The sequence below is a fragment of the Podarcis bocagei genome (genome assembly GCF_964188305.1).
Source record: "Podarcis bocagei genome assembly, chromosome: 2".
Taxonomy (NCBI): domain Eukaryota; kingdom Metazoa; phylum Chordata; class Lepidosauria; order Squamata; family Lacertidae; genus Podarcis; species Podarcis bocagei.
In genome coordinates, this window is record NC_138126.1 from 51120563 (window position 1) to 51136431 (window position 15869).

At 39.3% G+C, this 15869-nt stretch overlaps 1 protein-coding gene across 2 annotated transcripts in view; it reads left to right on the plus strand.

Moving 5' to 3' along the window:
* Positions 1 to 15869, plus strand: part of FGD3 (FYVE, RhoGEF and PH domain containing 3) — a 104524-nt gene that overhangs the window by 47074 nt on the left and 41581 nt on the right. The window contains exons 2-4 of one of the 2 annotated variants that reach the window (XM_081185239.1): positions 3263 to 3433; positions 6226 to 6397; positions 7862 to 8459. In XM_081185239.1, the coding sequence (XP_081041365.1) occupies positions 3263 to 3433; positions 6226 to 6397; positions 7862 to 8459 (941 nt within the window). Of the gene's footprint in view, positions 1 to 3262; positions 3434 to 5158; positions 6052 to 6225; positions 6398 to 7861; positions 8460 to 15869 lie in introns of those variants that run through there. The other variant, XM_081185240.1, reaches the window with a different exon arrangement.

Below are 15869 nucleotides of genomic sequence, written 5' to 3' on the forward strand. Positions count from 1 at the left end.
ATCTGAAGGCAGCCCTGTTTAGGGAAGCTTTTAATATTTGACGAACTACTGTATTTTAATATTTTGTTGGAAGCTGCCCAGAGTGGCTGGGGAAACCCAGCCAGATGGGTGGGGGTATAAATAAATTATTATTATTATTATTATTATTATTATTATTATTATTATTATTATTATTATTATGGCACTCAGTCTTGGCATGATGGCATTGCTATACAAATTTTTATTAACTGATGTTGTACTCCCAATACATTTCAGAATAATAGTGCATGAAGTCTTAAATATATGTTTTTAAACATTAATTTAACTAAAATGATTGTAAACTTGGATCCAATGACCTTTTGTGCTGAAATAAAATAAAAGAGAACACTTAAGCAAACAAGATGGTATTGGCATTTACTTCAGAGTAGAAATTGTCTTATTGAGATTTGAATAAAAACCTTACCAATCCTTCCAATAAACTTCATGATTGAAATAGCAAAGCCATCAAAATGATTTAGTTTTGTGTTTGTCTAAAGTTCTGGTGGTGATCGAAGTGTATCATTGTCCTCACTGACTGAGTCTTGTTATTTTAGCTGAATGATTTAAGTGAACTTGTGTCCCCCACCCCACCCCCAAGCAATTATTTGCCAAAAGGCCATAGGGCAGTTTGCAACATAGAACATGATAAACAATATATGAACATGATAAACAATGTATGCCAATACTTAACGTAACAGCTGTACAATACAAAAAAATTAAAACAGTAATGTAAATACAAGTCAAAATAATAAGCAATACATGGTAAAAAATAATAGTAGATAATATATAATACATAATGAAAACATACTAAGTAAGCAGTAATGTAAAATTATTTGCACCAGCACCCCAACAATAAACTCCACAAACCCAGTAAAATAACATGAATTACCGGTATTCCATGTTTTTCTCAGGTTCAGGCTAATACACATTTCTTAACAACAAACTCCTACAACTTAATAGAGGGGGAAATGAACAGCAGTATATGTGAAGTTCAGAAACATTGCAACAGATGCATATACAGTATTTCTCTTTGTACAAAACTAACTCTTAATCCCCTGCAGAAAAGGCAGGTTTTTCCAGCTCTCACATGGGAACTTTCCTCTCCTCTCCTAGTCTCTCTACATGAGAGACCTCTGCTTCCCTTCCCCTCAGGGTCCTTCCAGATTTGTCTGCCACTTTTAGGGTTTGTGCTATACTTGTCCCATAGGCAGCCCAGAAGAGAAGGGGCAATAATTTTGTTATTATTGTGCTCCTGCTATTTGTCTCATGCATTTTAGCTTGTGAACCTGTGGACAGGATTGGGAATTTTTATTTCTGTACTGCGCCTATATTTCTAGTGCAGTTAATATTAATATAATGTCACCATAAGGGGTTTTTTTGGGGGGGTAGCGGAAGAGTGTACCGTGTAGCTTGCTTGTATTGCATGATGTTGGGTTTTTCTTTTTTAAAAGCACTGCTTGTTTCTTGTTTTCACTTATGACGTAGGTGGTGGCTTTTGATAAGGAAGTGGCTTTTTAATCATCAACTAGGAGTTCACTGAACCGTGTTCTTTGCATTCTCTGAGAAAGATTGTTAGCTGATGTGGATTGATGAGGTCCATTTAAAACAACTGAGCTGTTAGCTTGCACCATCCCAGAAAATGCCGCTTTTATCAGTTTGTGATATATGGATGCCTCTATTGAACCACTATTTCACAAACACCCTGTGATGATTCAGTCTTGAGAATAAGCAGTCCAGGGATGGTTGCTCAAACCCTTCCACTCAGCCTGCAGCTCTGCTGGGTGACCACACAGACCCAGTTCCAAGACCCCTCTCTCCCCCACTCTTTCATCTGGCAGGTGCTGTGTGCTGTGGCTGCACTCATGAAGCCAGGAGTGGACACACAACTCCTTTGGTCTCCTCTCTTCCTCACCTTCTACCTGCATTTCAACCTGGATATGCAAGTGCGATTCTTTTTAGTCTTTGACTAACAAGTGTGTAACCCTTGAGAATGAGAGAGACAGAGAGACAGAGGCAGAGAGATAAATGATGCTAAGTAATGACCACTGTAATATTTAAGTCATGAATTCACATGGTGCATTGCAGTTACTTTTTTGTGAATGGGAACTTTGCAAGTTGTGGTTTCAGAGTTCACAGAAGGGTGTGTGTGAACATCTATGTTTGCTTGTTTGTGTGACATTACACTGCTTGCATGAACCAGGGTATTAGTTTCATGGATACTTTAGTGGAGATTCCTACATTGCAGGGAATTGGACTAGATCACCCTTGGTGTGCCTTCCACCTCTATGATTCTGGTTTTTTTGTCGTCATTGGTTGACCACTTATCACTAGTATTGACTCTTTGAGATCAGCAGACAGACCACATAGAGCTGTAGTGTTATTTTCAACCTGGTCATTTTAAGGGGCCATATGGGTTTGTTTTCAGTTTTCTCGAAATTGAAGTAAAAATATGGATAGCATTACTTTTTGAGTTGCTCATGAACATTAACTATACTGGGTTAAGGAAGAGGGCAGATCCTCAGAACTTCTGAATTGCAACACTGATGGCGCATATATTCATAATGGTGTTTTTCTTTTCCTTCTGGTACTTCGAATGAGCAAACACACCAACTCGGTTGGTTAAATGACCAATCAGCTCCTGATAATACCTAACTGGTAGCTATTACTAATGCCTGTTAGTGTGTTATATAATATTTTGAATTTTTCAGCACATGGACATCAGAGGTGGGGGCTGACATGGCCCCTGTCATCACACAAAATGTTTTTACAATTATATGGGTATCCCCACAGTCATTCAAGGTTAGAATATTTTAATAAATTTAGAGCAAGGGTGAGGAATCTGTGGCCCTCCAGACATTGCCGCACTACAACTCCCATCATCCCTGACAATTGGTCATGCTGACTAGGGCTGATGGGAATTGCAATCCAACATCACGCCTTCCGGGTCACAGTTTCCACAGCCCTGATTTGGATTATTTGTTTATTTCTAAAATGTATACACTACTTGATTGTAGAAGAACCTCAACGCAGATTATGTAATACTCTTCTTGAAAAATTGTTCATGAAAGCTGTTATCTTTCTGTCATCAGCCATCCTTTGCATGATGACAGTAGGGATGGATGGATTTAAACTGATGACTTTGAAGTAGATGTGTCAATCATTAGATCAGTTCATGTGACAAGAGTCTTCTGCTTACTCATTAGCAAAAGGAGGAAGTAAATACAAATTCATTTCTTTATTCCAGGTTGCCCTCATTCTTCTTTTCAAGTCAAATGTCACATTGACTCAAGGACAGTGCTGGAAACATGTAGTGAGTTGCAGCGTGTGGATCCCATTCAGTGCACTCTTCAACCTGGAAGAAAGCCCAAAACCAAATGCCATTTGGCCAAAAAGCATCCTCTGCCAAAACCCCAAGGTTTGTAATTTATTGGTGTTATTTTAAAAAATGTGTTGAACGATGCATGGCCACCCTATCAGGCCTTCTGAGAGGCTATATGAGCTAGAGGGCTTCCATGTATGGATTGCTATAACTAGGTGGGGAATTGTTTTTGTTTGTTACTGTGTTAGTATTTTTGTGGTGTTATATTGTGAACCTCCCTGCGATCCTTGGATGAAGGGCAGTAAAGAAATTTAATAATAATTATAGTAATAATAGTGAGGGCTGAACTTCACAAGGCTATTCAGAAAGTAGCGTAAGTGGTGTAAGTTTTGATCTGAAGCACATTGCAGTGGCACAGAGGTTCATTACTTCAACTGGGTAGATATCAATCGAACAGAAAGGTACGGTTTGGGTTTCACGTTTTGTGTTGATTTTTATTGCCGTCTCTGCAGTGCACCATTGGCCCACTATTCACCTTGAAGGCATGTTGGGAATTGCAATCCAATGTATCACAGTATTTTAATATTCTTTTGGAAGCCGCCCAGAGTGGCTAAGGAAACCCAGCCAGATGGGCGGGGTATAAATAATAAATTATTATTATTATTATTATTATTATTATTATTATTATTATTATTATGTTCTGTATGATATACTAATTTGCTGCCAATCTCTCCCATTAAAAAAATGCAGGGATAGGGACATTTGCACATGGCAGGTGGACCAGGACAATCATGAAGAATGGCTGCTTCTGAACTAAAAAAGTATAGCATACTAAATTTAATTGAAATAATGTGTTAGCAGTTGAAATCCAGTCTAAGGGTAATAAATATATATATTAAAAAAACATGTTCATTCCAAAGAGATTTCTCTGGGATCTGTTGTATGAAAAATGTATGACTGCGTACACAGTATACCTTTATAGCATATTCAAAACACATCTTTCCCCTTCAAAGAATTCTGAGCACTGTAGTTTGTTAAGGGTTTGCTAAGAATTGCAAGGCAGCGAGGGATAAACTGCAGTGCCCAGAATTGTTTGAGGGAAGGAATGTGCTTTGAAGGTATAGCGTCTATGCAGTCTAAATTTCACAATCTGTAAGATGTATTAAATTGTTTTCTATGCCTGTATATATATAGAAAAAGATGGGTTGGATCATTAATAATCAAATCATATCCTTTAACAGGATACAGCCTGGAAGCCCTTCCATCCACTCACAACCACACATTTCTTTCACCATCTCCAGGTCTGGCATACTCTTTCTTAGAATACAGGTTGAATTAATGATGTGTCTCTGCTGGGGGGGAAATTGGAACTTTACCTCTTGCCTATCATGTGACCACCTTCTGCCCAGGGGTTGCCATTTTTGGCCCTTACCTGGGATCATGCTTATTTGGGACTAATAACCATCTCCCTCTGAACCTGGAAACCAGAGCCCTTGATGGAATTTAACCCCAAAATGATGTCTTGTAAGCTGATGTTCTTTAATGAACTCCTCTAAGGCAGAAATCAGTGTTCCAACATATATTTTAATGGGTTATCTGACAAATTGCAATGCAAAATGTTCCTCCTGGACATCGATTTTTATACCTTACTTTGCTTTGTCCATTGCAGGTGATATATTCATACCTTAGCACTTACAGTGCCAGTAAGTGTTAAATCGTAATAGTTTTCCAAACCTCCCCCCCCCCATTTTAGCCACTTTTGTCCCATCCCCACCCCCCACCGCACCCTTCACCTGCTTCAAGTTAAGAGGAAGCTGACAACATTTTATGTTTTACTTTGTTGTTTCCCACTCGGTTAAACGTTTTATTTAAATTCCTGTCTGTTTTGCATATGTTTCTTTATAAAATGCCATATATGTTGATGATATTATACAAAAATACAGTGCATTTTTTAATGTTGAACCCAACACGCTTTAGAGAGAGGTTCGAAATTTTAAACTTCACCCTTTTCCTCATTAAGCAGTCTGAACCTGAGCGTATTTTGCCAGCAACTGTTGAAGGATGTGAACAACTGGAGTTAATTGCCCTTTTTTTACAGTATCTAGTTTAAAGGCCGGTTAAGTTAAGTTGCTTCTGGCTGTATGGAACAGTGAGATGACATGAACCCTGTTGCTATGGGTTACCACTTGCATGCTTGAAAAACTACTATTTACTTGTGAACAATATGAGGACCTCGCATGGCTTGCTGCATTTTCCAAAAGACTGCTGCAGTAGGACTAATGCTCTTTCCCACCCCCACCAAAAGAGTAGAAAGCAGTACTTGGTAAGTGCTTTCTTACAGTAGCATGTTTAGTGCAGCAGCAAAAGAGGAAGGAAATTTCTGCAGTTTATACCTTAAAGAGGTGGGGGAAGGAAAAAGAAAGGAATACGGACAATTCTTGATTTGCTTTCTGAATTTCCAGAAGAATAGGCATGAGAGAAGATCTTTAAAAATCTCTATTAACTCTTATCAGTTTTGTTCAGTGCTTTAATCCAAAAGAACTCAAAGTTCTGGATCACGACTACCGAAAATGCTCATTTCGAGACTGGGCGTTGTGGTAGAGCTTTTGCAAAATGCAGTGTCTCTGTGTGCTATGCATCCTGTTTAGCAACAAGGAAGTGGTTACGTTCCGTCAGTCTTTGAAAGATCTACCAAAATGCAAAAGAGAAGCCCAGTGAGTCTTGGCTTAAAACAAATTATTCTTATATATAAAAACAGTCTGGCGCTACATTGGTGTTACTGTAATAAAGCAGTGGCCTTTTCAGCTTTGTAGAGGTGGAGCAATTGGCTTGGTTGCTGAAAGACGGACCATTCCTCTCTCTCTCTCTCTCTCTCTGTTTGTTTTCAGTACCTCCAAAACCTGTTCATCTCCAGCCTGCCGGGCACGAGAAGATTCCTCCAGCACCATCTAGGCCTTTGCCAGCAGATCCCAAGTCAACAAGAAGCCCAGTGCCTGAAGAAGAAACAACACAGACCTCACCAGACATTAACAGACTCATTGAAAAATTCGAAAGTATTAGGTAAGTACTTTTGGTTACTTTTGCTATCCTCCTCTTTTCTTTACATAACTGGAGGGGAAAATACGTTGTAACAATGCAGAATGAAAGTATGGCAACTCACAAATGTGAAATACATAAAATGGTGTGTCTATTTTAATACCAACTGCAATTAAGTCAGGTCCATCTAAAACCTAGTGGAGAGTTTTGAAATATGTCTGATAATTGATGATGGTTTACAAGTAAATCACTCAGTGATGACACATTTTTGACAACGGAGGGTTACAGTAAAAATGATGTTGGGCTGCCAGCCCAGATTCCAAAAGGATAAATACATAACAATACACTAAGAGACACAATTCAGTCCTGGCATAGGTGTTCTTGGACAACAAGTGATTTATTTAGGTTGGACGGATTTTCTCTAGACATGATTGATTTTAAAACTGGTTAACTTGTCAGAGAACCGAGAACTTATAGGACTGTTTTTTGGTGTTAAAAATGTTGAGTAAGTATACTATAAATTACTTTTATAATTTCATTCTCTTGGGATGTTGCAGTCTGTTATGAAGATAAATATATCTGGCTAGTCTTTTAGCAAACCGTAAATGATTTATTAAGGGACGCGGGTGATCAAGGGACGCGGGTAGCGCTGTGGGTTAAACCACAGAGCCTAGGACTTGTCGATCAGAAGGTCGGCAGTTCGAATCCCCGTGACGGGGTGAGCTCCCGTTGCTTGGTCCCTGCTCCTGCCAACCTAGCAGTTCGAAAGCACGTCAAAGTACAAGTAGATAAATAGGTGCCACTCCGGCGGGAAGGTAAACGGTGTTTCCGTGCGCTGCTCTGGTTCGCCAGAAGCGGCTTAGTCATGCTGGCCACATGACCCGGAAGCTGTACGCCGGCTCCCTCGGCCAATAAAGCGAGATGAGCGCCACAACCCCAGAGTTGGCCACGACTGGACCTAATGGTCAGGGGTCCCTTTACCTTTACCTTTAAATGATTTATTCATTATTTAGGAGTGACTTTGCTGAAGGCCATGACTTCCTCAATATGGTTCCCTTAAATTTTTAATAGGACGAATTTGTGGGTTTCATTTCCTTTAAAAACTGAATTTTATTATGGTTTCATATAATATGAATATTTATGGCAGCTACCTGTTACATTTTAAAGATATTTTAAAGAAATTTCTGTGCCTGGTTGTAGTTTTAAATAAATGAAAAGAAGAAGCTTACAGAGACAGCCAAAAGCATTTGAGGGCAAGAAGCAGAGAGCTCAGCTGACATACTTGGTAGTGGTAAGCAATGCTTGACAATTGGCTGGCTTTTTAACAACAGACCCAGAATTTGCAACTTGAGGCAGGCCACCTCACTCAATCTGAAGTTAGACATAGCCTCTGGTCTGAAAGAGGTTAAACCAAGGGCACTAGCTTCAAAGTGGATTTGTATGTGATGCCAACGACCCAGTGCCTTTTGTCTTTATCTTCATTTGCAGGAGGCCCATCCATGCTGTTCAAAGAAACCAGTTCAACTTAGCTTTTAAAATGGAACCTGAGACAGACTCTTCCAAACAGTGTTGCCCAAGCATCTGTGATGCAGTAGGTTCCACTGCATCTTCTACCAATGAAAATAAAGAGCTGGATGAGAACGAACCTGGCATGTTGTGTAGCACTGAACTGTCTAACACAGACATAATGAAAATTAAAGAACTAAATATAGATGATGGCACAATCGCTGAAGATTGTGCTGATGTGCAGGTCAGCAAAGCCCCCACGGAAGAGCTTGTACCTAAGGACTCATCCGTGGAGCTGAACAGTAATGGTAAAATTCCCAATAGGGACAGTGGGATTGACAGCCCTTCTTGTAGTGTGGCGGGAGAGACTTTCCTGAATGAAGACGGTGCGGAGCAGAAAAAGGTCAATGTGACTGGGAGCTCAGTGGAGGTGGAGACGGACAAAAAGGGTGCCAGGTTTTCCGCTGGAGAGCAGAAAAGAGACTCTGCTCAGGATGAAGACAGTGACATAGATGAGGGAAGCAGTGAGGAGCAAGAGACAGCGGAGGTGCCAAAACTGGAATGTGTAGACATTAATAAGGTAAATATTATATTTTGTATTGGTTTGATAACAGGTTGTAGTGGGGAAGAATGATCTTCAAAATTTGCTGAGCATGCGAAACTGCATGATTTTGAGTCAGATAGTCTGTGACACTTGCCCCCCAGTAACTGAGTACTGCTTGGCAGTGGCTCCCTAAGGCCTTCAGTCAGACGCTTGTCACTTCTGTGCAAAGCGTTGTTCTGTTGCTGAGGAGTGAGCTCACTTGTCTTTCTTATTTTTCTCTTTTCTTCAGTCCTAGTCTATGGTGGATATGTAGTCAGTTTGAGTTTCAGACCCAGCCTTCTTTCTTTCTGAGGTCTCCAACTTCCCCTTGGTTTGTTATTGTTTTCTGGGAGGTGTTGATGCTGGCCTTTTATTTTTTTATATAATAATTTTTATTAGTTTTCAATTACAGTCCAATAATAGCCTCATGATAACAATACCAACTTAAAATAAAAAAATTCCTTCCAGTAGCACCTTAAAGACCAACTAAGTTAGTTCTTGGTATGAGCTTTCGTGTGCATGCACACTTCTTCAGATACACACGAAAGATGCACACGAAAGCTCATACCAAGAACTAACTTAGTTGGTCTTTAAGGTGCTACTGGAAGGAATTTTTTTATTTTGACTATGGCAGACCAACACGGCTACCTATCTACTACTAATACCAACTTAAAATACACTTATTAATGCCTATCGTTCAAATACTGAACTATATACAGTGGTACCTCAGGTTACATACGCTTCAGGTTACGTAGGCTTCAGGTTACAGCCTCTGCTAACCCAGAAATAGTGCTTCAGGTTAAGAACTTTGCTTCAGGATGAGAACAGAAATCGTGCTCGGGTGGCGCAGCAGCAGGAGGCCCCATTAGCTAAAGTGGTGCTTCAGGTTAAGAACAATTTCAGGTTAAGAACAGACCTCTGGAACAAATTAAGTACTTAACCCGTAATTTAGATAAAGTGCCCCCCCCCCGTGTGCTAGATTTGATGGTTTGATTATTTTATTTATTTCTGAGTTCCAAAATCTTACTAATTTCAGTTTCATTCAGGTCAAAAAAAGAATCCCTTATACAACAACTGCAATATTAATAACTTCTATTTGTGTTGATCCATTAAAGGATTTATAAAACTACAAGTGAAGAACTCAAGCTATATCCTTGTTCTTCCTTTGTGTGGCAGTTATTCTGTCCATGGTGTTTCTTCCTGTCCCTGTAAGATGTTATGTCTTTCCCCCGGTTGTTGCTGTTATCCATCATTCCTTGGGCGGAGCTGATATCCCATTGATACAACTTTAACAGCTGCAAAAGTCACTCTGTCCCAGTAAATACGGTAACCTGTTGTCACCTTTTTTCCTCTCAGCCTGGGAAGAAGAGCAGTCTATAGAACTGCAGATGACTCAGTAAAGAATATTATCAGTTCCTTTGGCAGTTCAGACTCCTTTCATCCTTCCTTCTAACTGAAGATATATGAGCAATTATACTTCCAATTAAATTAAATTCCAAGTCTTCTTAGCATTATTCAGTTCACTTCATAAATAATAAAGGATGGGGAAGAGTCAACTCTAAGTTTCCATCATAAACCTTTTGAAAAATAGAGCTTTCCTCCCTTTTTCCTTTTTTTTTACACACATCTCTGTTTGATGTTATAGTCCATATATATAATCCAATAGAAGGTACAGAAAGAATGGAATTTTTTAAAAAGAATATCTGGAAAACTATTGTAATAATAAACATCTCCTGGCAGAACTAGAATGATTCTTGTAATGATTTTTGGTATCTGATAAAAATAGAGAAAGTAATACAGTAATTTGGAACTGTGTGTGAAAGAACAATAGAAATAATAATACAATGAGTCTAATCGGAAGTCAAATGTGTTTATTTTTTCTTTAAATTCTTTTAAAATTAATTTTCTTTCTTTCTTTTTCTTTTCTTTCCCCTTCTTCCTCCTTTGGTGTTTTATTTTCTTCTCACTTGGTCTTTTCTTTCTGATTTGCTAAGAAAGAGGTGAAGTTAAATATGAAAAGTTGACTAACTCAAAGTGATGTTTTGTAGTTTGTTAACTATTGTTAAAGATGGTCAACTGTAATGAATTGATGTATTAGTTATTGCTGATTTATTGTTGTTGTTGGAAATATATTCCAATTTCTTCCATTCTTGCTTGTACAAATATAATTTGAACTAATTCAGAGGAGGGTTGCCAAATCATAAATTTAGAGAAGAAAACTTTAAAGAAAGAAACCATAGGCTCCCCACTGTCTTTTGCACCATGTCTTTTAAACTTATCTCAAGTTCAAAGCTTAAAATCTTGTAGCTGATTTCTTCCGCAGTTTGTGATCTCATCTCTTCTAGCATACACCTGTACTTTAGTCTAATTAATAGGAGAATTAAGCTCCAATTAATAGGAGAACCTCTGCTTCTTAATGGTGGCATTGGAGGTTTTTCGGCAGGTGAAGCGCTTTTGCACTCAGCACCTCCCTGCCCCCCGCGAGAGCTGGGTCCTGAGACAAACTCTGTGTGAAGCCTGTTCCCCACCCCTATCCCTGGGAGGAATTTGCAGGGATAATTACCCTCAGTCATCCTTGTTTTTCCTTCGCCAACCATCTCTCGCTATTGTGGGGGCTGCTTCCAATAAGGCAGAGCGAAACCGGAAGCCTGTTGTTGGCCTTTTAAATCTGCCTGTTAGACTGAAATGTGACTGCTGCTGTCATTTTGAAATCTGCAGCATATAGGCCAGCAGCTTCATGGTTGATATTCAAAACTTCCAGACATGCAAAGATGGGCAGAGGGAAGGACAGACAAAGCAAGCTGATACCACAATTTCTTTTCACTCTCCATTAAGCACCGGTTTATTACTGTTCTTTTTTGGAGAATGGGTATATGTCTCTATTCAGAGGTTCCCTTTCCCTTTTAGCTCCTGTTTGTGTCACTGATGTGATTAAGAAGTAAAGATTTTCACAGAGACAATTTTTTACATGCACAGACTTCGGAAATATTATTATGGAAGATACTCCTTATACACTGATTCCTGGAGCTGTTAGCAGTGCCAGAAACCACAAGTAGGGGAAGTGCTGTTACACTCATGTCCTGCTTCCCATATGCATCTGATTGGGCACTGTGAGAGCAGGATGCTGGGCTGCATAGCCCTTATCCTAATTCTGCAGGGCTTTTCTTCTGATGACCTGTTCCCAGAGTTGAGTAACCATGCTGTAAGAGCTGTTCAACAGTGGAACGGTCTCCCTCGGGAGGTAGTGGACTCTCCTTTCTTGGAGGTTTTAAAGTAGAGATTGGATGCCCATCTGTCATGTATGCTTTAGTTGTGATTCCTGCAATGCACGGGAGTTGGACTGGACGTCCATTGGGATCTCTTCCGAAGCTACAATTCTATGAAATACTCATCTCCCCATATTGATAAGTCAGTGATTGCTCAGCTGCCCCAAAACCTAGAATACTGTTTTCAATCAACAATAATAAATTTATGTGGCTTCCTTTTGCCCTGAAGCTTATCATGTACATCTGCAACATGGTCCATAGGGATGACTGTATTAATAGTCTTTAGTCGCAACAATAAAGATACTACTAGGCTCTTGATTATTTTCAAGATGTCATTCAAAATCCAGATTGACTCCAAACTAGCATTAAGCCAGTGGCCACCATGGGGATATCTTGATTTATTTAACCCATTTATATACAGCTTTCTATCAATAGATCTTGAAGGATTTGGGTCTACACAGGAGATCTAGGAGGAGATGTCATGAGTTAGAAAATGAGAGGATGAAATGAATCATTAAGTATGGGTACTTGCACAGCTTCTAGTGATGGGGTGATTTAAAAGATGTATATACCATATTTAGGCAGCACTTCTAAAGCAGTTTACAGTTTTGTTAGGAAGCATAGCATTAATAGAATCAGAAGTAACATTATGGGGTCACGAAGAGTCGGACACGACTAAACGACAACAACATGAGTTCAAATAGCCATAAAGACATAGTTTGCTACCTTTCCCCCATCAGAGATATAGTAAGTACTGCAATTGACTCACTTGGGCTTAGGCTCTGAAATAGTTTGTTTTTTTATCCATATGTCTGAGACTAATCAGTGTATTAATATGAGTCAAGTCAGAAGAAAGGGCAAGAAACATTGATTTTGGTGTCATTGCAACCATTAGTGGTAGAGTAATGGCCAACATTAAGGCAAAACCTGGAAGTATATTCTGAAGAATTCAGTCTCTCAGTGCGTGTGCTTTGCTCTAGAATATAGCATGATGAACGAACACAGTCTGCAATATAATAAAATATGCCATGGCAAAAAAATTAATTTATAGATATGGAGCTAGTAATATCTATATAGTGGGAGTTCAGATTTAATTACGACCATAGCTGATTGATCTTTAAGTACTCATCAATCCTTAGGATCAGTTTTTCCTATTTTATTTAACTATGCATACCTAGATGGCCATACTTATATGAGATGCATCATATAATCAATGCATTTTATTAATAAACATCTTAATTGAATAATATATTTTATTAATATACATATTAATATAATGCATTATTTTAACAATGTTATATGTGGGGCCTTTTGACCTTTCCCACTGAATAAAAATGGGAAATAAATAACTTTACAACTGCAACATAAAGCTTAGAATATTTTTAACCTGAACCTTTAAATTGGCAATATATATGGAAGGTATTTTAAATTAGTTTGACCAAATTTTTTGAATGGCTTTCATTTAGTTGGAAGTTAAATTTCCCCATGTTCAATTATAGCAGCATCTCATATATGCTTCACTCTTCCTTCAACATTGCATGATACTGGGCTATGTTTTGCTTGTATATTATGCAGATGTGATGTGTTATTTTTAAAAAATATCCATGGCATCCCTGTTTAAATGCCTTCTTCTGTAGACCTGAAGATGCAAACTACAGTGAGGCTTTCTCTGAAGCAGGGATTCACAACTCATACAATTTGACTTTTTTCCTTTTTCAATCTGCTAACATTTCTCCTTCTTTGCAACCCATATCGTTCCATCCCTCCCATCCCCGTTCACCTTCTTCCTCAGCATTCTGTAGAGCACGCTCCACAAGGGGGTCTAGAAATACACTGGGGAGGGAGGACCATGGGCCTTAGGTATGCAGGACTCATTCACTTCCTGCTGTTGTGGGGTAAATGCTAGGAGTACAGTGGTACCTCGGCTTACATACGCTTCAGGTTACATGCGCTTCAGGTTACAGACTCTGCTAACCCAGAAATATTACCTCAGGTTAAGAACTTTGCTTCAGGATGAGAACAGAAATCGTGCTCCGGCGGTGCAACGGCAGCAGGAGGCCCCATTAGCTAAAGTGGTGCTTCAGGTTAAGAACAGTTTCAGGTTAAGAACAGACCTCCAGAACGAATTAAGTACTTAACCCGAGGTACCACTGTATTACCGTTTGGAGAACTAGAATTGTAACGTTAAAGGCAGATTTCATTCAAACTAAAAATGGGAAATTATTAATTTTACTTCATTACATTTCCCCTCTTTCCTTTCTTCTTTCACGGAATCCAAGGTAGCCCACCTAGATACTGGCTAGAAGCAGACCTGCTCAGCTCCAACAGGGTGGCAGTTACATTTGCCTTCAGACAATACCCTGGGGCCCAGTACATTCCAACAGCACGTGAATTGCCTGTGTTCTTCTGCAGTGGTATGGCATGCCCTAAAATTAGCTAAATGAGGAAAGTAAACCCTGTGTTAACCTAGTTTCTGTTTCCCTGTTTTGTTTAAAAAAAAAGTGCACTTGGATTTTGGGCAATTCTACATGTGGGTATTATCATCACCATCATGTTGTGTACGCAAATAATTCAGTACACCTGATCCATGTAAGCCACGGTGAAAGGATTAATATTGATAGGCAAAACATTGCATTGCAGCTGCTTTCTGCACTAAAGCTCTGGACAGGAAATGTGGTAAGTTCCGGAGCAAATGTGTCTGATAGCCTGTCTTGCTCTGGGGACTCCAGAATGTTGTTGACATCACTTAACCAGAAATGACACAGTTGAAGTAATTAATATAACTAGCTTTGGGGAATAAAGGAGGACCAGCAATGTCACAAGAAGAGTCTTAAGTGGAGCACTTGAGAGACTGCTTCCACTCCCACCCCAATTTCAATTTTCTTTACTCTTTTTAAAACCAGGATAAGGATTCTTGATCACATTTACGTGTGCTGTTTTCTGGGCACTTCCTGGTGTGATGTAGGCATTCGTAATGCAGAGAGATACATTGTTGCAAGTTTGATGAGGCCTCTTCAAAGGACTGAGCTACTCTTTATAATTATGAGTAGAAACCTCTTGAAAACACTAATTCAGGTTTTCATTTGCTCTATTGCACCTCTTCATCTCCTAAACTAGTGTCTTTTTGTAGTGTGCATAACAATTATTTTTCAATAGCATTTTTCAGTGTTCCTTTTATATTGCACTCTGTTCAAAATAAACCTTTCTCTGTAGTCATTGCAACAGTAGCTGACTACTGTGATGATAATCGGCAAGAGCTTCCTTATATATATGTATATTTGTATGTGGTAGTGCTGCTGTTGCAACCCATCCTTCGTGGAGGATAAGGCTCTTAATGTCTACTATGTTCTGCTTCCACTATCAGAGGCGGCTTGTCTCTGAATACCAGTTGTTGTTGTTGCTGCTGCTGGTGGTGGTGGGGCTGTTGTTCTCAGGTCCTGTTTCTGGGCTTTCCAGAGATATTTGGTTGGCCACTGGGAGTATAGGATGTTGGACTAGGTGAGGAGAGAGAGACTTTCTGTTCTTCATCAGGCAATGGCGTTCCCACCTGCCTTGCTCCATCCTCCAGCCCTGGAAGCCTTTCCCAGACCATGACTTTGAGAACAGCAGCAGCAGAAGAGCGAAGTTCAGGGATATTTTTTAAAAGTTTTATAAGTTGTGCGTCCTTGATTCTCCATTTGATATTTTTACATGGTTTTGTATGTTTTGTGGTATTTTATGCATTGCAATTTGCTGTTAATTTATTGATTATAGATTGGTAATTCTTTATTGTGGTTGATAAGTATAAACTGTTTAATTATTATTTGCTGAAGTTTAATTTTACTGTTTACTATTAGATTCTGATGGATTGTTGAATGTTGCTTTGTTTGATATAAGTTGTTGATTTTAAAGCTATTGTGACTTTTTATATTGGATCAGATTGCTATTATTTTATTATGTTTTCATATGTGTTGGAAGCTGCCCAGAGTGGCTGGGGCAACCCAGCCAGATGGGTGGAGTATAATTATAGTTATATAGCCCTGGAGAGACCCACCAGGGTTCTTCTTATGCTCTTATCAAGTCATGACCCAAGAATGGGCCTGAACACACCAGTTGAAAACCAGTGATCTAACCTGATGCGGGACACGGGTGGCGCTGTGGG